We start from the raw sequence: 20145 nt of genomic DNA, 5'->3' as shown, positions 1-20145 counted from the left end.
AACAGCACTTTCTTATTATGCAAATAGTGTCATTATCCCTTAATTTCCTCGTTCAAACTTTTAAGTAACATTTCTACAGCTGTTATTTACCTTTTTAAGATAGTCGATGAAAATATTTGTCCAAATATATGGACCTTGTCAGCTCACCGTTACGTCTTCCCACGCTTTAGATCCGCTTCTTCGCATTCAGTTCACATGGACAAAAGTTGGACCCAACTCGTCAGTATATCTCAAAATTATGTAGAGGATGACGTAAAACAGAATTCTGCCGAGTTGACAGTTCTTGGCCGGATAAAAATCCGGGTCCGTTCCGGTTACGCATACTCGACTGTTGTGTAAACGGGTCGGTTCTTCGCATATAGTCCACTCGGATGTGGATTACTCTTCGGAATGAAATTATTAAGAAATTGTTCATCCGAAAATAATGGAATTTATTCACTTGTCTTCCGAAGTTTAGTTCCAACTACAATAAATATGGATCTCTTTATTTGTTGGACTGCCTGGATATACGGATTTTTCAGCCTGCCTGGTATTTTATAAAGTTATTCCTGATGGCAGCAACAATTAACAAGCGACAGCACAAAAAGCATTATAGTGGCTTAAATCTACCCGAGTCAGCTTGTATGACAGTTATATACTAAAGTCGTCCAATCAGAACAACTTATTCAAAGATTCCGTGCCCGGACGAATTCTTGTTCTGAGCCTGCGCCAAAAGGCTTCATCCAAACTCCACCTCGGTCACATGTTATACATGCAATGGATGGAGCCATCTTAAGAATTGCTCAGACCTTAAGACACACCGGGAGTGAACCACAAGTTACGACTTTGGCCTCTACGGCTGTGAGATCTGCACGAAGTTCGCGCACTGCGACGCCACTCAACCTGAGTGGCCGACAAAGGACCTATACGGTCCATAGTAGCTCAAACAGGCAGCATGACTTCTATTCCGATCAGTGAGATTTCAGGGTATAGCTAACCGGTTAGGCGATGTCGAGCTCGAAATATTTAACATATATGTACATCCCCCTAGTTACATGTTGCCTTACAGGATAGCATCCAAACATAGGTGCACTACTTTGTGGTGAGAACCGTTCGGTACTAGGTGACTTTAAATCACATCACGATCTTTGGCATTCCTGCCGGTCAAATGTCAGACAATGAATGACGAAGCCCCCACCAGAATTATGGGCACCTGTAATAGCGCGCCCGCTATTACCATCGCTAGTGATGGTCTGATAAATAGCATAACCTGGCGACCTATGCTAACTATGGCATCACACCATATGCCTATAATTATCTGGTTCGAGAAACCTCCCTTTAACAAAGCCAACTGGATCGGTTATACAGATTTACCGAGAGCACCTTTACCACACTACCTATTCCCGAGGTGATCGCAACTGCTATCGCTCAATTCATTCCGGCTGGAAATTCGCGGAACTCCGCCCCAATTTTCCTGCCGAAGCAGCTGTTTTAGCTAATGAGCGCAACATCTTACGCCATGCTGATGCCTGTGATCCCCGAATAAGCGATCTCAATTTGAAGATTCGGCAAATGGTAAATCAACGCAAGCGGAGAGAGAGACCTGGAAACTTGCTACCTCTCCACCGGCATGAGTGGCTTTGTCTAACACGAAGAGACATCATGACTGAGTTGAAATTCAATTCAATGGCCCTGCCTCAACGGAACCGAAGAAGTGCGCGAGCTATTTTAATCAGCAATTTACACTGCACCCTGCGGTAGACAAATCCTACTTACTCTAACCGATGAGAAGGTTCGGAATGTCATCAATAAAGCAAAATCTTCCAAATCCATTGGCCCTGAGCACCTAGGAAATAAGCTTCCTCGACACTGACATATCAATATATGTATGTTCAGCATGCAAGAAGTCACCGCATGATTCTAACCACCTCTTTGTATGATCAGCTAACCCTACACATCTAACACCCCTCTCCTTATGGTCCGACACCGTCGAAACAGCACGTTTCCTGGGCCTACCGTTGGAGGACATCGATGACAACTTTTCTGAAACTCACCACCCTAACGGGTACTAAATAACCGTTACGACAACAACATTGCTGTAACAATGAAATCAGCCTAAAAGTGCAAATTGGAAAATTCCGCCAGAAAACAAACAAGGATTCAGGTAAGCTTAAAAAATGTAAAGCACATTACATAGTGACATATTTTTAATTATTATTATTAATATTATTAATTTACATTACTTTTAGCATTTAAATATCTACAATAGCATTTATGCTACGGTGTGCATATGTGTGGGTATGTGAACAAAAATATGTATGTATGTATGTATGTATGAATTTACATATGCACAAATGTTCAATTAACTTAATTTCAACTTTTTTTTCTTTTAAAAAAACCCAAGATTATTTGTAGTTTAATCATAAATACTTTACTTTTCTTCGAGCCATATTACTGTTATATATCTGGCCAAACAATGATTTAAATAAGTGTAGATATATGCAAACACAAAACTGCTGTATGTCCGCTTATATGTATGTGTGTATATACAGTAATGTGTTTAGTAACTGTTTATATTAAAATATATTTGCAAATATTTAGATAAAATTTTAAAAACTTCTGATGGAGCTAAAGGTGGTGGTGACGGTCGCGACGTTGGTGGTAAAGGTGCTCACAACCAATGGCAATTGAGGGCGAATACACAGCAAATTTATGTAGACACTTGTGTGTCACTTCAAAATGAGCCAGAATTTTCGAGTTTGAAATGTGGCAACTGGCCGTGCTCTTCCATGCCGGGCAAGATGTAGGTGTGTATGCTTTCCTCATGCGTGGACAAGGAAGTGCTGCTCTGCGAGACATGCGATACGGAGCCAGTAGCATGCTCATCCTCCTCCTCAACGCCCATGCCGAATTTCATATTCATATTATTATGTGTATTGGATGCTAGTAGCGGTGAGAGTGCGTTCGATGCATCGATGTCCGTTTTAACGGTGCTAACGGCAGCTACCTCTGCGGCGGCTGTGGTCACTGCTGTTTCGGCGCCCAAATCGTTTGCATATTCGTGAGGACGCTGGGCGGCCAATTCGAGATCTGAACGCCGCAACATGCGCCCATTGGAGAGTGACACTGTGAAATCGTGCGGATTGGTGTGACCAACACTTTGGCGATAAATTTCGGCAATTTCCTCCTCAGTTAGATCGCATTTGTGGACACGGCGCGTGTGTTTACGTAAACTGTGAAAAATTTTAAAATTACATTATAGATTAGTGAGCGCCTCCCGCGAAATTGATAATTGATAAAAATAAAAAAATATTATTAAAAAAAAAAAAAAAACAAGTAAGGAAGAGCTAAGTTCGGGTGCAACCGAACATTTTATACTCTCTCAACTTTCAGGACTCAAAGCCAAGGAAATACCTTAAAGTGTATAACATGAACCAGAGGATCGGAATCATATGGAGCAAAGTCAGTCGGGTGTTCGAAAATCCTCGTATTAGTTATATGGGGTCTAGGTCAAGTTTTCGCCCATCAATTTTAGGCACAAAGATACACTGTTATGAGTGAAACATGCTCTCTTATTTTCATTGAGATAACTTAAATTTTAGCTGATATATGCAGTATAAAGTCACCTGGAAGTTCGAAAATCTTTAAATTTGGTATATGGGGACTCAGCGAAGTATTAGCCCGATTCAATCCATTTTTAAATGTCTTTGTCAGAGAAGGATTATCCCTGAATTTCAATTATATATTTTACACATTAACCGATATTTACGCACAAAAGTCAACTATAGATACTTGGGTCCAAATATTCGGTATTAGGGGCTTGAACGGTTTTCGCTGCAGTTAGACAATTTTTGGTCATAAGTTTACATACTTTAAGGGAATTGTTAGTGCAAAGTTTAAGCCCGTTATATAATATTAATTACTTACTGATTTGTGTACTGGAAAATGAAAGAATCAAATAGAATTTGAAATTGTGTTATATGGGAAGTAGGGGTGGTTGTAGTCCGATTTCGCCATTTTCGCACTTACTAAATTGAGGCCAATTCGGTCGGGCAGGTCTTGAAATATCTGTTTTCACCTAAAAGTGGACCACGCCCAGTCCAATTTTGACCCCGGGTCCATTAACGCCCTGTCATACCATCTCGCGGGTAAAATTTTATGTTTCTGGCGTATTTAGTTGTTGATTTATCGCGATTTAAGTTTTTAACAGTACTGTTATATGGACAGTGGGCAGCGTTATCATCGGATTTCATTCACATTCACATTTTCACACTGTCGGTAGAAGTTCTTATAATATTTGCGCTAGGTGAATTTGGATATTGTAGCTTTAGCGGTTTAGCAGATATGTGCGCTAAACTTATTAGAGAGCGGAGCCACGCCCACATATTTTAAAATTTTTGCCCACAGAGGGTCATCTTCTGTGACAAATTACAGTTCTACATCTTATCTTAATTTAGTGCTTCATTGTGGTACTTTATAGATTTTCGGTCAATGGCGTTTTGTGGGCGTGGCAGTGGACCATTACGCCCATCTACGAACTCGTAATTTGTTTTGCGAAGGAACTTGCATACCAAGTTTCATCAATATATCTCAATTTTAACACAAGTTACAGCTTGCGTGGACGGACGAATGGACGGACGGACAAACAGACAGTCACCCGGATTACAGCTTGTCTCCTCATGCTGATCATTTATATAACCCTATATCTATCTCGCTTAGTTTAATGCTGTAACATTTATCCAGCCACCCGTGTATATGTGTACACAACTACATTTAAGTATATAATTAACATTTAGCAGTTGAGTAGTAAGAAAATATGTAAATAATGATAAATAAACACAAATACTTACTATTCGCGTTTCTTGAACGTTTCCCTACAGTACTTGCAGCGATACGGTTCATTGCCGTCGTGTATCCACGAATGTATCTTTAATTGTGCTTGCGTGGTGAATGTGCGGCCGCAACCCTCCACGGGACAGCGTGCACGCTTGCCCAAATGTACAACATCGTAATGTCGTTTCAAATGATGCGGATAACGAAACTGTTTCGGGCACAACTCACACTTGTGCGGCTTCTCGCCCGTATGGGTGAGTTGATGGAATTTCAATTCGCTGCGATTGATATAGGTTTTCGGACAGTGATTGCAGCTAAATTTGCGCGCCGTATGACGTTTCATGTGATGTTTCAGTAATTCACTGGACTTGTAATTGCAATGGCATATATCGCATTTGAAGAGATATAGTGAACGTTCCGAATTGATAAGGCCTACAGACTCGCTGGCCGTGCGTACGGCCACAGTGGTAGCGTTGCTGCTGTTGTCCACCGCTCGTATGCATTCGTGTGCATGCAATTCGGCTGCGGTGCGCCAACTTTGCGAACACATGCCACAGGCATATTCATCGAAGAGTTCGTTGTTTTCATGCAATTCATGGTATATACTATCATAGCCGATTATTTTGTCAACTGCATTGATGGTGTTTGTGGCACTTGCAGTTGCACTTGTTGTCGTAGCATTTGTTGTTTTTGTTGTTGTTTCTGTGGATTTCTGCTTGTCCCTGGTGGTTGTAGATTTAGATTTAAGCGTTGCTTGTTTAGTTGTAGTTGTGGTTGCATCATTGTTGCTGTTGTTGTTATTGTCTTCAATACCATCACCACCACCATGAACGCCAACACCAATACCAACATCTTTTTCGTTGACATCAACATCATCAGCGCCATTGTTGTTGTAGTTGTATTGATATGAATGCGTTCTTATGCCTCGGCCTGCATGCAGAGTACAATTGATTGTGTTGATTGGAAACGTTTGCTTCACTTGTTTTATTATTACAATGTATTATTATTTTCATTGTTTGCTTGTTTGTTTGTATTTATATATTCTTACGTTCTCATTTACTTTAATATTATTTTATATATTTTTTGTTTTTTTTTTTTTATAGCTTGTTTAGTGTTTGATTTAAAGTTAGTCATTACATAGCTACATATCTGTACATTTCACACAAACCCACATTTATGTATTATACATATATATGTAGGTATATGCATGGGGATGAAGACACTCTTCAATTAACAGTCTGTATCAGTTTCAAGTAACATTTTTAATTTCTGACTTTGGGTGATTTGATTCTTATTAATGCCCTTATATACCTTACCGCAACTTGAATTGGTCGTTGTTAATGTTGTTGTTGTCACTGCTATGGCAGATGTGGATAACGCTGCAGCTGCTGTTGTTGTTGCTACTGTGGTTTTAGACATGTCTTTTATTGTTATATATGATTGTTGTTGTTGTTGATTTCGCATAGTGTTACTTGTGGGGCGTTGTTGTTGTATTATAGTCGCCACCGAATGACTGCGCTCCAAATGGCGTATCAGACGCGCTCTCGTCGCATATGAACGGATGCAACGTGGACATTCAAACGGTAATTCTGTAATGGAAGTGAGTTAACGGTACACAATGAGTTAAATATTAATGAAAAGTTTTGTTTATTGCATTTATTTTAAAAAATTTTACGAATTTTAATTGTTTTATTTTATATTATTATTTTTTTATACATTATTTTTTTTTATAATATTTTTTTTATATTTTTTTTTATAATATTTTTTTTTTAAATTATTTTTTTAATATTATTATTATATAATATATTATTATTTTTTTACGTTATTATTTTATATTATTTTATTTTTTATTTTTTTCTTTATATTATTATTTTAATTTTTTTTAATATTATTTTTTATATTATTATTTTTATTTATTGTCCTCAAGTACTTACTTTGTAGTATGTAGTTCTCTGCAAAGAAAATAATGATCGATTAATAGATTGAATAGAGAGCGTATATACAAGTTGTTCGTATATATGTACATACATACATACATATACAGTATCTAATAAAAGTAATTTGCATCAAATGACTTCAAAATTATTAATGTACTATGTATAATAATAAGTTTTTTAATCACATCTCCTGACAATTGTTTTTATTTAGGGTGTATTTTAGTCTAATAAAAATCTATTTTTTTTGTTTATATTTTCAAAGTTTAACTATTCAAAAATATGTCTACAGGTGGACTATTCAAAATTCAAATTATTTTCGAGGATATACATAGGTATTATATTGGATAAAAATCCAAGAGGTTTGGGAGTGAAAACTGATTTTTTTTTTTTAATTTGGCAGTAAAGAGTTTTAACTCTTAATTTTTAATGTCAAATCCGATTTAACATTTGATGAAATATAAATTGTTTGTATGTGTAAGTTTGGTGGCCAGAGCTATAAAATATACAAAATAATGGTCATAGGCGAGCTTTAGCTCAAAATATTAGGACATGAAGTACGTAAAAATTTAAATTCATTTTCTTATTTTTAAATATATGTATGTATGTCTAGAAATATATATTTGTTTTCAATCCTGGATATGGGTAAAATTTTTAAAATTATTTTTAACTAAGACATTACAAACAAATAATTCAAATGTTAAGTAAAAAAAATTTAACTCATTTACTTGCATTCCTTAAAACCAAAAGCATTTTCGCTTTATTTTTTGGTTATAAACAGAAATATGCAAAATACTTTTGTGAGCCACTGCAGATATTTTAGAATACAAAAAAAATAATACAAAAAAAAAATAATACAAAAAAAAAAAATACAAAAAAAATAATACAAAAACAATTAATATTAAAAAAAAACCACAAAATAAAATACAAAAAAAATAATAATACAAAAAAAAATTAAAAAATAACACACAAAACTATTAAAAAAAAATAATAATAAATAAATTTCAAAAAAATACAAAACAAATTAAAAAGAAATATAAAAAAAATATAAAAAAATATAAAAAAAATATAAAAGAAATACAAAAAATTCAAAAATCAAAAAAAAAAAAAAAATTTTTAAATATATACATACATACATACATACATATATAAAAACTAGAAATCTTTCACTGACTAAATTTAGAAGCAATGTAAATATACAAAAATTTTAATGTTTTCGAAAATTATGTCTTACCATCAACAAGGCCATGTATGGTGTTCAAATGCATTTGCATAACTTGCAATTCAACCGATTCGTAAGGGCATTTCGCACACATTAAAGTCACCGCTATAAAAAAAATAAAAAAAAGTTACAAAAATATTTTATCAACTTTAGTAAACAAAACAAAAAAAAAATTTTTTTTTCGATTAAGGCATAACATAATATAAAAATAACATATGTATGTAAATATAATACTTAAAAAAATACTTAAATCATAGATAAAAAATTAATTATAATAACCTAACCTACCTTTTTGTTCAATCAGATTCAAATGTTCAATCGGCGTGTGATCCACAACAACTACAAAATAAATTGGATTATATAATATATGTAAACGAATATTTGTTGGTCATTTTAAAATTTAAATATTAACATTATTACCTTTGTCTCCCTTAGCTTGTATCATATCCCTCGTTGGTATACGTTTATGCACCGCGCGATAGTGGCGAATCAGTGCACGCTTCGTATTATACAAATTAGTGCACATTTCACAGCGGTATGGGGCTAAACCTGAGCACGAACAGGAAATTTGTAAAATCAATATGGGCAAATACATGAAATTATATACAAAAAAATAATAATTTCTAAAGACTGCGGAAATATTGAACCTACCACGATGCACGAACATGTGATTTTCAAATTGATATTGACTTAAAAACTTTTTATTGCAGTGCACACAATATGGCTGATAATTGCTGCTGTTCACCGCTGCGCCACCACCAGCCTCAACGCCCGCATCATGCTGTTGTTGCTGCTGATCCTGTAACATATCGTCGAAGTCGTCATCACTTGTGAGCAGCAAGTCTTGAAAGTCCGTGCCATCATCCTCTTCATTCTCTTCGTCCTCATTTTCGTCTTCTTCGAAATCTTCGAAAAGCGCATCATTAAAAACAAAATCCAATTCGCTATTATCTATGGTTGTATCCGTTTCAACCACTTGCGGTATGGCATCCGATGGTATTTGTGGACAAGCATAGCCGGCCATTACCGTTACAGCTTGCTGTTGCATGACATTGACATCGCTCGCATTAACAGTCGTTGTAGCCAGCGGCACTGTGGTGGTGCTGGAAATTGACGTCACTGCTGGTATATCCATTATAATGTCCGGCGCTGGCTGATTCATTTGCATGTTCAGTTGCATAGAAGCGGCTTGAGCTTCCGCCACGGCTGCGTCGACAATTGCTTGTGCGTCAATTACACTGGCATCAACAGTGCTGTTATAATTGTTGTTGTGAGCGATATTTGTTGCATCGATTATGGTGTTTACATTATTATTATCATGTTGAGGCATGTGGTATTGAAATGTATGGTGTTTTAGTAAACTTGTACCCGGCGCAGATATCTCTATTACGCCGGTTGTAGCTGCGCCAACGCCAACTGATGCATCTATGCCATTGCTCTCTTCCAAACTGTGTTGTCTATAATGTTCTTTGAGCTTTTCGCGCCAATAAAATGTTTTTGAACACTTTTTACAATTTAAACCTTTGATATAATCTGGGCGTAACGTTTTACCACCACGCTGTTTGTTTAGTGATTCTGGCGGTGACATATCAGGTGCCGTTAAATCAGCTGATTCATCTAAAATTTTGAATAAAAACATGCATGTGATTTAATAAGTAATGAAAAAGAGAATGTTATGAGGTTCTACCGATTGTCGGTCGTAATTGCACTTCGGTCGCCTCTTCTTGATGCTGACTCAAATAATGGCGGCGTAAGTGCGACTTTATACGTGTTTCGAAGAGACACAAATCGCATGCGTATATATGTTTAAGATCGCCAAATTTGTCGTTCGGTCTCACTTTATTTTTCGGTTGCAGTTGTTTTTGTGTTGGCTGCAGCTTGTGTTTGGTTTTGTAATGTTGTGTTAAATCAATCTTAAAGAAAGTGTAAAACGTGCACTGGTCGCAAAAGAAGTGCGGTATTTCTGCAAATAAGAAAACCGTTATGAAGGCATTATTCATAGTATTCCAAAATACTAACCATTATGCGTTAGCATGTGAGTTTTAAGTTGATCTTGTGTCTGAAAGTTACTGGTGCAAATCTTACACTTAATACGCTTAGCGGCAACTAAGCTATTTACAGATATTATTGAGGGTGGCGGCAATTCATCTTCAATATTTTGTAGCGCTGTGAAATTGTATAAATTAGAGTTTGAAGTTTTAGCTGAAAACAGTTAGCTTACTCTGCACTGTGGTCTCAGGTCCCATCGAAATGGATGCCAGACTGGAGAGAGATAAATCATTACCACCAACATTTTCTTCTATTATAATATCATCAACATCCATATCCATTTGTTCAGCATCGCCAGTTTGTTGCACTTGCATAATATTGTCCAAGACCAAACCGTTATCCAATGTTACACCATCATCCGCAGCATTAATGTATTCGATGACAACACCTGAAGTAGGTAAAATTGTTAGAAATTTTGCTTTTAAGTATATGTTTTTACGAAAACAAGTACCGTTGCCCATGACTTCCTCCACTGTACCATCCGCCATAACGATAAATTCATTTCCCACGCTTAACTCATTTGCGGTTATATTGAATTGATCTGTGCCATACTGGTGCAAATCCTTCGTTATGCTAGATCTGTGCTCGTGCAATTCAGCAGGCACATCAACAGCAGTTGCAGCTGCGGCCGCTTCAACATATGCCGCTGCCGCTGATCCATTACTACTGGCAGGTGTTAAAAATAACTTCATATCTAATTCCTCTTCCGGTACTGTGTATTTGGTTTGATTCAAATACTCTTCGTTTATTTGTGTGTTGTGTATTTTCTCCATTTCTTGTGTTATTGGATCTTCACTATCGATTTCTTGTTCTTTTTTCATAGGCTGTTTTGTTTTTGGTTTTAACTGATCGCGCGTCGCTTGGGTGTTATGCGCTAATTTATAATGATCAAATAGTAAAGTTCTTTTCTTGCATTCAAAACTACACAGTTCACAGCAATAAGAAATTATATCTGAAGTAATATAACATATTAGTAAAATAACTTGGTATAGTATTTATGACAAATTTATTACCTAAATGCAATTTGATGTGTTCTTTTAATGTTTTCTTTGTTTCGACTTTCTCATTGCATATTTTACACCGAAAACGCATTTTTGCCGCATCCGACTCCTTAAATAAGCAAAAAACAAATTAAAAAGGTGTAGTATATTTCTCATACTTGTTTTTACTTACTACACCGTCTTCTAACCCCGCACTTTTGCGCCCATCTTCGTCCATAATACCATTTTTACGCTGAACTTTGTGTTTTTTAAGTTGCATATCAGTATTTTCACTCAATTTTTGACGTAAAATTTCATGTGCTTCAAGTGCATTTCGTATAAAATTGTAGGACACTTGCAAGGATGCACTGCATTCAGTACATATGTAAATTGGAAAATTCAATTTTTCACTATCATCATTATCGCCCAAACGTGTACAGTAACGCAAGCATTCCATAAAGCTGACGGGTTTTTCGTCCGTATCGTCATCTTCTAAGAATATTGGTGAATCGAGTTTGTAAAATTCGGCATCGGAAGCAAGGCACGTTCTACAAACGAGCCTGTAATCCCTTGGCGCCGTTCTTTCCAGTACGGTGTCAGCGTCCATTATATGGCGTCAAACCTATGGTGCAGATTGTACTTTACTGTTTACCTAAATCCTTTATAATTTCAACAGCTTCATATAGAAACCGATAAAATTTAGAAAATTACTCCGAAGTCCAATACGAATAAAATATTGTTTTGCATAGTAAAAAAGACGCACAAATTTACAATTTTCACAACTCTTTTTTTCTACTTTAAGAATTCATTAACTGTCAAATGAATGAATAGAGAAGATGCGAAAAGGAAAAGAGCAATCATATCAAAAAATTGTTGCCAACGTGAATATTTTCGTATTGTTACCCAGCCGGCCACGACTACCGAAACGCTGTAAAAAACTGTATCTATACTGAATATTTATAGTAATAGATTTATTAAGTATCAGTTGTGGTTATGGCGAAACTTAAAATATGAAGAGTGTAAATAATGTTTGGTATATCATTCAAATTAAAAAATATTCTTAATTTCAAATTACTATACACACTATTTGTCATAACCTAATTTGAAAAATACTTAAACAAAAAGCTGCGAACCGTATGTATGCAGCACCCACCATTGCATTGATTAAGGACAAGTAGATGCGAATACCACACAACGCTGTATGTGTGCGTATGCATTTACTTTGACAGCTAACCTCCTAGGAAATTATATACATCTAAATAAAATATAAACACCCGACCTCTATTTAATCATAAGTATATTTTATAAATATTATTTTAATTAAAGAAAATAATACATGCATATATACATTTATTTTTATTACAAAAACTAGAATAAACATACAAAGAGACCGTAATTATAAATTTTATTTAAAAAATCAGTCAATAATGAATATGCACCGAGTTTTACGATTTTGTTTGCCCATATTGACTAATTTTATAATAAATTATAAATAATCATTTTTGAGTAAAAAAAAGTATAAATATAATCATTATTTTTGAACAAAAAAAAAATAAACATATAATCATAAATTCTTTCTTCAATTACAAAACGACGAACATTACACATTGTGAACTAAAAGCAAGTTTTATAAACAAAAATTAATAAATACCAATAATAATAAATCCAAGTTTTTGTTATTTCATGCTAAATCTTAATCGCTTGCATCGCTGTTCTCTTCAAGCGAATCATTCATGAAATCAACATCAATAGTATCAATGCTGTTCTCCAATGCTGTTCTCTTCAGACGAATCATTCATGAATTCAACATCAATAGTATCAATGGTAGTACGATTCAGCTCAAAATCATTAATTTCAAATGAACTGCCTTCATTTACAAGACCCGTCAGCGGTTTATCGGCATGAAACAATAATTTCAACAAGTGACGGTTTTTATGATAAACAGAAGACTTGAAAAAAGAGAAAATAAAACATAATAAACTTTAGTAACACGATTTTTTAGAAGAGTGTATATAATTACCCGTAAAATATCAGCTTTGATGCGTGTACCGTAAACTAAAATAACGAGTGGCTGGGCTGCAGCTATACGCTTTGATAGTATTTCTAATGTGCTCCAAATAAAATTATTTGTGATATAACGACACATACGTAGATTGATACGTTTCAATTTGGTACATTTAATTATGAGCGGCAGTAAATGTTGATCTCTAATACGTAGGGAATAATGTAAGCTGATCTCTTCCAAATCACTCAGTTTTGTAACAAGTTGGACAACTTGTTCTGATCCGTTGTATGCATGATCTCCTAACCATAAGGTACGTAATTTGTGCAAACGTACAATTCTAGCCACGGTTGGAAGTATTAGGTATGTTTTACCAGTCAATTTTAACTCGCGTAAATTATCAGCATGATGTTCGACAAGAGCATTATAAAAACGGATTGTAATCTGGCAAATAATGAAGAAAATAATATTTATTATATTATGAATCTTTTAATGTATGTATTTACCGGCGAGTTGGAGTGATCTACCTCCAGTGACCTTAATTTTGGTAATTTGACAATATCTTCAATGAAACCCGACAATTTTATTGTATCCAAATTTTTGCACAAATCTACAACTGTTTCCGTAGTACGAATGCTACTACGTATGTCTAAGTAGCTAAGCTGCAAATGCCGACAACACTGAGAAAATTCATCGTTGGAAATGTTCCAACAATGGTATAAGCTTAATCTTTCCAATTTTCCGAAACACTTTAAATATGTGCCCTTTATGGAATAATTACACGCCAAACCGAGAACTTTGAGATTGGGTAATTTAAGGAAGTATTTCAAATCTTTGTCTTTTAATTTACATCGATACATTTCCAATTCACCTATATAGCTTAGTTGTAACGAAGTAAGAAGCGTCCTATATTGCACCGGCATCCATGCGATAATATATAGGCTTTTTATACGTAAATGGAACTCTTGCAATAAGGCACGTATGTTCCTTATAGACTTAAAGCCTTGGTATTCTTTTGCAATTACAAATCGTTCCATATATATACCCACGGATTTAAGAAACTGACGCTGCTCCCATGTTGAAAATTGTAAAAGCTCTTCCAAATAAAACGTTCGTTGTAAACGTGGACAAATCATATATGTGAAGATCTTATCCAAACGTGAATGGCATAACGAAAGACGCAATTGCTGACGCAAGTCAAGATGTTGAAAAATCTTTTCTAAACAGTAATCGTTTAAAGTAAGTAAATTCACATTGTTGTTGGACTTCGTAAATAAATTTTCCATTAAATAAGGTTGCTCCCAACTTGGGCATGACTGCACTTCAACACGTTGATGGTTGATTGTATGATATTTATGTTTCAAGGCACTAAAAATTATGGATAATTGCAATAACCTTTCAAAAAAAAAATACAAGTTTTGCTTACGCGCCTGCGTCTTCCGCATTTTGATAATGTATAATGCATTAGTTTGGAAAGGATCGAGTTTTTCCATACAATATCTCCACATTTATAAGTTGGCCAAATTTAGAAAAATGTTGCTCTATTCTTACCAATTTAAGCTAAGAATTATAAGTTTAGTCATTATTTTTAATGTGGGAGAATTGATTTCGAAAATAATTGCCACAGATTTGCAACAAACTAATAATAAAATTACGTTTTTTGGCTGCTCCGCAATTGTTAATTTATAAACTGGTACATTATCATCTGTGTACGCCAATTTTCTTTTGACTGTATAATTTGCCAGCTATAAGCATAAATTTGCTATTAAATCAAAAATTAATTGTATGATATAAATATTACCTTTTCTGTTTTGCATATATGTATATGTATATATATAAACTGTGCGTGTCGTTACAACAAAATACTAATTTCATTCATTTCATTTGAAATATAAACCGGCGAATATATTTTCAGATGTAAGCAGGTACGCGCTTCTATGTTTTTGTTTTGTTTATTTTAACGAGACGCAACCTTTTACCAGGTATTTTATCGGTGGCACGACCTTGACGAAACGTATTTTTTCAAATGAATATGCTTAAGCTTTATTTTTGTATTGTTTGAACGCTCCCTTCATAATCGGTTATTACCTGAAATATTCTTTTGATCTCAAATCCTCCAAAATATTAAGACCGTAAACTCAATAAAATTTCTAAAACAACAAGAAAAGTAATATGAAATATATCTAAATTTTGCATTACACAAAAGAAACACTTAGTTTATTTGTACCTTTGGGAGCATTTTATTATTTAAAGATGCACTAATTCTAACGGGGCCTTTCAACAAACAATACATGCTGTCTAGACTGTATTTTAGTTGTGGTTGTCAATAGTTGTCTAAATAATTATCTTGACAACTAGGATCGTCAATCAGCTGTCATTTATTTAACAGCTCTGTCTTTATTTCTAAAAAAAAATAAATTGAAAGGCAATGTACCGGATGTTTTTATTAGATGTTTAAATTATGTATAATTTGCCAGCTATAAGCATAAATTTGCTATTAAATCAAAAATTAATTGTATGATATAAATATTACCTTTTCTGTTTTGCATATATATGTACATACATATATCGGGTGATTTTTTAAGAGCTTGATAACTTTTTAAAAAAAAAACGCATAAAATTTGCAAAATCTCATCGGTTCTTTATTTGAAACGTTAGATTGGTTCATGACATTTACTTTTTGAAGATAATTTCATTTAAATGTTGACCGCGGCTGCGTCTTAGGTGGTCCATTCGGAAAGTCCAATTTTGGGCAACTTTTTCGAGCATTTCGGCCGGAATAGCCCGAATTTCTTCGGAAATGTTGTCTTCCAAAGCTGGAATAGTTGCTGGCTTATTTCTGTAGACTTTAGACTTGACGTAGCCCCACAAAAAATAGTCTAAAGGCGTTAAATCGCATGATCTTGGTGGCCAACTTACGGGTCCATTTCTTGAGATGAATTGTTCTCCGAAGTTTTCCCTCAAAATGGCCATAGAATCGCGAGCTGTGTGGCATGTAGCGCCATCTTGTTGAAACCACATGTCAACCAAGTTCAGTTCTTCCATTTTTGGCAACAAAAAGTTTGTTAGCATCGAACGATAGCGATCGCCATTCACCGTAACGTTGCGTCCAACAGCATCTTTGAAAAAATACGGTCCAATGATTCCACCAGCGTACAAACCACACCAAACAGTGCATTTTTCGGGATGCATGGGCAGTTCTTGAACGGCTTCTGGTTGCTCTTCACCCCAAATGCGGCAATTTTGCTTATTTACGTAGCCATTCAACCAGAAATGAGCCTCATCGCTGAACAAAATTTGTCGATAAAAAAGCGGATTTTCTGTCAACTTTTCTAGGGCCCATTCACTGAAAATTCGACGTTGTGGCAGATCGTTCGGCTTCAGTTCTTGCACGAGCTGTATTTTATACGGTTTTACACCAAGATCTTCAAGATCTTCTGTACGCACTGTACGCATTCGTGTGGTTGGTTTAATGTCCAATAAAGTAAACTGAGTGCGAAACTTGGTCACAATCGCATTAATTGTTTGCTCACTTGGTCGATTATGTAGACCATAAATCGGACGTAAAGCGCGAAACACATTTCGAACCGAACACTGATTTTGGTAATAAAATTCAATGATTTGCAAGCGTTGCTCGTTAGTAAGTCTATTCATGATGAAATGTCAAAGCATACTGAGCATCTTTCTCTTTGACACCATGTCTGAAATCCCACGTGATCTGTCAAATACTAATGCATGAAAATCCTAACCTCAAAAAAATCACCCGATATATGTATATAAACTGTGCGTGTCGTTACAATAAAATATTAATTTCATTCATTTCATTTGAAATATAAACCGGCGAAACTTTATAATAAATAAGCATGCAAGTAGTTACATATGGCATATATTTTCAGATGTAAGCAGGTACGCGCTTCTATGTTTTTGTTTTGTTTATTTTAACGAGACGCAACCTTTTACCAGGTATTTTATCGGCGGCACGACCTTGACGAAACGTATTTTTTCAAATGAATATGCTTAAGCTTTATTTTTGTATTGTTTGAACGCTCCCTTCATAATCGGTTATTACCTGAAATATTCTTTTGATCTCAAATCCTCCAAAATATTAAGACCGTAAACTCTATAAAATTTCTAAAACAACAAGAAAAGTAATATGAAATATATCTAAATTTTGCATTACACAAAAGAAACACTTAAGTTTATTTGTACCTTTGGGAGCATTTTATTATTTAAAGATGCACTAATTCTAACGGGGCCTTTCAACAAACAATACATGCTGTCTAGACTGTATTTTAGTTGTGGTTGTCAATAGTTGTCAAAATAATTATCTTGACAACTAGGATCGTCAATCAGCTGTCATTTGGAGGTTTGACAGCTCTGTCTTTATTTCTAAAAAAAAAATAAATTGAAAGGCAATGTACCGGATGTTTTTATTAGATGTTTAAATTATTGCATTCGTCCAAAAGAGTTGATTTTCTTTTTTTTACATTACCATAATTTTTTTTTTATCCTCATGATATTTCCTTCAATGATATTTCGGTTCAAGATTTCAGATAAACGTTTTCTATAACTCGAATAGACTTGACAGTTGGTTGGCAATAATTATTGCCTGCATAAGTCTAGCCTTAATAAAGGAGGTAGCGACTATTGTGAACTATCATTTATGCAGGTACAAATTTTAACGTAAATATGTTGTTATTTTTGAGAAATGGATTTGAAAAGTGAGAAAGGATAATCCAGATGCTGCTGTTGCTGGATATTTAAATGAATGTTCCAAAATAATTAATTTACTTTTTGACCATCCGTCTACTAACACTATCAATACAGTATGTCCGTTTTTGATATTTTGGAATTGCGTCATTACACGCGCAATTCCTTTGATATGTCTTCAGCCAACTGTATTGAACATTTTGATGTTGCAGAAATTGTTGACAATCTAAATTATTTTATTAAAGATAATAGAGCATATACAGAAGATAATGTTTTGGTATACAATATATTCATATACAGCATACCCAAAAAGGTAAGTGGCTTTAATTAGTGTATGTAAGTGTTCGCTAAATTTATTGTTAATTATTATTTTATATCTCCAGTTCACGCAAAACTATATACAGAATTATTTCTCAAAATTCGGTAAATTGCTGGATGTAAAAATTGTCGCTGACCGAAGGAATTATCAACATGAAGTGCCCAATATGTGGTTTGTGCACTTTGCTGAACCGGAAAGCGCCTGCAGGTAAAATATTAAAATATTTTAAATACTTAACGATATGTACTTTTTTCCTTTTTTAGCGTGCTTATAAAATTTTATCATCACTTTCAAGCCAAACGTATCGGTGTTAAGGCAGCCAACAGCTGGAATCAGCCCCATCCCGAAAGAGCTTGTAGTGTTTTGTCATACGATAGTTGGTTTCCGGCAACAATTGCATCAATACCGACAATTGGCACAAATATACTTTCCTTGAATGACGATTGTTTGGATATAATTTTCGGTATGTTGGAGTTGAAAAATAAAGTTCGTTTTGCACGTGTATGCCAGCGCTTCCACGACATTTTTCAAATACATTGCAAACGCGAATTCAAATGCTTCGATGTGGGTAATTTGCATGGGTTGACATTATGGGAAATACGTGATTTCTTTCGCTTTGCTGGCGGACATATTGAAGAATTATTAGGTAGACTGCCGTTCAAAAATCGCTTACGAATTGTTAAATTTATCACAAAATATTGCAAAAAATTGCGTCTGAATCTGCATGATCGTAAAAAGCGTGCAGAATGTGTGAAAATGTTGGCACGTTATATACAAATGGTGAATAATTGAAGTTACCAACGGATAGAATCCTAATTATTTTCATCAGTCGATTTCAAAATTTTCTTCGTATCACAATGGTAAAAGCAAAAATAATAACTTACGGAAATGATTTACAAAAGTAGGAAGATAAAGAGAAAGCTTGGATAAACAGTGTTGCCCGATCGTAATTGAAAATACTGAACTCATTTATTGACAAATTATGTATATATACAAAACAAGTTTGTTAAATTAACTTTATATTATTACGTTTTTGTTCATAACATAAGTATACTGACGTTGACTGATAGATTATAAGTTATTTACAAAGTTCATATATTTAACAATTTTGTGTATGATTATTTTTTATTTATTATGACACTTTATATTATATTCACTAATACCTGAGCAAATTGTTTCTATACACATATTTGATATTAAATAATATAAAAGTATATTGAAACCAATATTAAAATTTTTCTTAAATAAGGCTCCTTTTATGGTTCACGACAAACTTGCACTTTTTTGGTATTACGTCTTTCAAGCGCTAACAAGCAGTTTTAGCTAAACATTAATGAATTTATTTAAAAAAATATTAATAGAAAGTGGAAATAGAATTATTTTATTTATAATATCAAACTATTTTAATCAGTTACTACGTACAAATCCATAGAAAGGTAAAAAATTTGGTGAACGCGTGTAGTTAAATCCCGAAACTGGACGAGACAAACTACAATTTGAAAACATTGAAATAATCTTCTATTCCTAGGAGTAAATTTAAAAATTTTGAAGCGTTTGCTCCTCTTCAGTCATCGTTGTCTTAAGGTGTCCACATTATTTGAAGCCATTTAATTGGCAATAAAACTTTGCTTTACCTGGTGGTAGGAAGTTCGAATGGATTTGAGTGCTTTAACTTGAGTTGTGGCAAGCATGATAGAATTACTTACTTAAGCGCTGAACACATAGAGAGCGACAGACTGCAAACTACATCTGTCAAATATTAAAATACATACGTTCTTATGGACACTGTTATTTTGACAGCTGCACGACTACACGATTGCAGGCCGACAGTTGTCGTTCTCGCTAACTTCAATATCCTCCTATTTTTGCCAACGACAGTAGAGTTGACAGTAGAATGGAAGATAGAAAGAGGAGGTAGAGTGGTGATGCCACTAATATGTAAAATGTAAAATTATTCACAGCTCTAACAAACTTTTCGTTATTTTACAAATAAAAGCATAAAATAGCTATATTATAGCTCTATTATATCATTTGTAATAACAATTGATAATTTAAAGCAAAAATATTGACCTATTTACTTATTTTTTCCATAAAAAATTTCAATTTGGACAAAATAT

At 34.4% G+C, this 20145-nt stretch overlaps 2 protein-coding genes across 7 annotated transcripts; both read right to left on the bottom strand.

The window, feature by feature from the left end:
- Positions 1 to 2173: 2173 nt before the first annotated feature.
- On the bottom strand, positions 2174 to 11797 carry LOC126755977 (uncharacterized). Its single transcript, XM_050468719.1, has 14 exons — positions 11191 to 11797; positions 11031 to 11127; positions 10469 to 10969; positions 10190 to 10405; positions 9988 to 10134; positions 9656 to 9931; positions 8620 to 9585; positions 8389 to 8517; positions 8257 to 8307; positions 7981 to 8073; positions 6747 to 6764; positions 6129 to 6401; positions 4830 to 5742; positions 2174 to 3212 (listed from the first exon to the last, which is right to left on the bottom strand). Exons 1-14 carry the CDS (start codon positions 11602 to 11604, stop codon positions 2714 to 2716), a joined length of 4593 nt encoding a protein of 1530 aa, XP_050324676.1. The 5' UTR covers positions 11605 to 11797; the 3' UTR covers positions 2174 to 2713.
- Positions 11798 to 12597: 800 nt separating this feature from the next.
- On the bottom strand, positions 12598 to 17130 carry LOC126755985 (uncharacterized). 6 transcript variants are annotated; one of them, XM_050468751.1, is made up of 7 exons: positions 17069 to 17130; positions 14801 to 15002; positions 14655 to 14744; positions 14426 to 14559; positions 13506 to 14367; positions 13018 to 13443; positions 12598 to 12946 (listed from the first exon to the last, which is right to left on the bottom strand). In XM_050468751.1, the coding sequence occupies exons 5-7, from the start codon at positions 14283 to 14285 to the stop codon at positions 12752 to 12754; spliced, it is 1401 nt and encodes a 466-aa protein (XP_050324708.1). In that variant the 5' UTR covers positions 14286 to 14367; positions 14426 to 14559; positions 14655 to 14744; positions 14801 to 15002; positions 17069 to 17130; the 3' UTR covers positions 12598 to 12751. The 6 variants fall into 6 exon arrangements, with proteins under 6 accessions (XP_050324708.1, XP_050324707.1, XP_050324709.1 ...); XM_050468750.1 differs by lacking the exon at positions 17069 to 17130 and adding an exon at positions 15088 to 15149; XM_050468752.1 differs by lacking the exons at positions 14801 to 15002; positions 17069 to 17130 and adding an exon at positions 15533 to 15559.
- Positions 17131 to 20145: the final 3015 nt, after the last annotated feature.

This window comes from Bactrocera neohumeralis, chromosome 4 (genome assembly GCF_024586455.1).
Source record: "Bactrocera neohumeralis isolate Rockhampton chromosome 4, APGP_CSIRO_Bneo_wtdbg2-racon-allhic-juicebox.fasta_v2, whole genome shotgun sequence".
NCBI classification, from domain to species: domain Eukaryota; kingdom Metazoa; phylum Arthropoda; class Insecta; order Diptera; family Tephritidae; genus Bactrocera; species Bactrocera neohumeralis.
This window is presented reverse-complemented; position numbering and strand designations above follow the sequence as displayed.

What these genes read in the sequence shown, in the direction of transcription:
- LOC126755977 (XM_050468719.1), bottom strand. Translation starts at nt 11,604, where the DNA reads ATGGACGCTGACACCGTACTGGAAAGAACGGCGCCAAGGGATTACAGG. An exon ending in CGGGGTTAGAAGACGGTGTA is followed by an intron (nt 11,128 to 11,190) that starts GTAAGTAAAAAC and finishes TGCTTATTTAAG; the next exon opens with GAGTCGGATGCGGCAAAAAT. An exon ending in ACGTTCAAGAAACGCGAATA is followed by an intron (nt 3,213 to 4,829) that starts GTAAGTATTTGT and finishes AATTTTTCACAG; the next exon opens with TTTACGTAAACACACGCGCC.
- LOC126755985 (XM_050468751.1), bottom strand. Translation starts at nt 14,285, where the DNA reads ATGGAAAATTTATTTACGAAGTCCAACAACAATGTGAATTTACTTACT. An exon ending in TAGATCACTCCAACTCGCCG is followed by an intron (nt 13,444 to 13,505) that starts GTAAATACATAC and finishes ATTATTTGCCAG; the next exon opens with ATTACAATCCGTTTTTATAA. An exon ending in TCAAAGCTGATATTTTACGG is followed by an intron (nt 12,947 to 13,017) that starts GTAATTATATAC and finishes TCTTTTTTCAAG; the next exon opens with TCTTCTGTTTATCATAAAAA.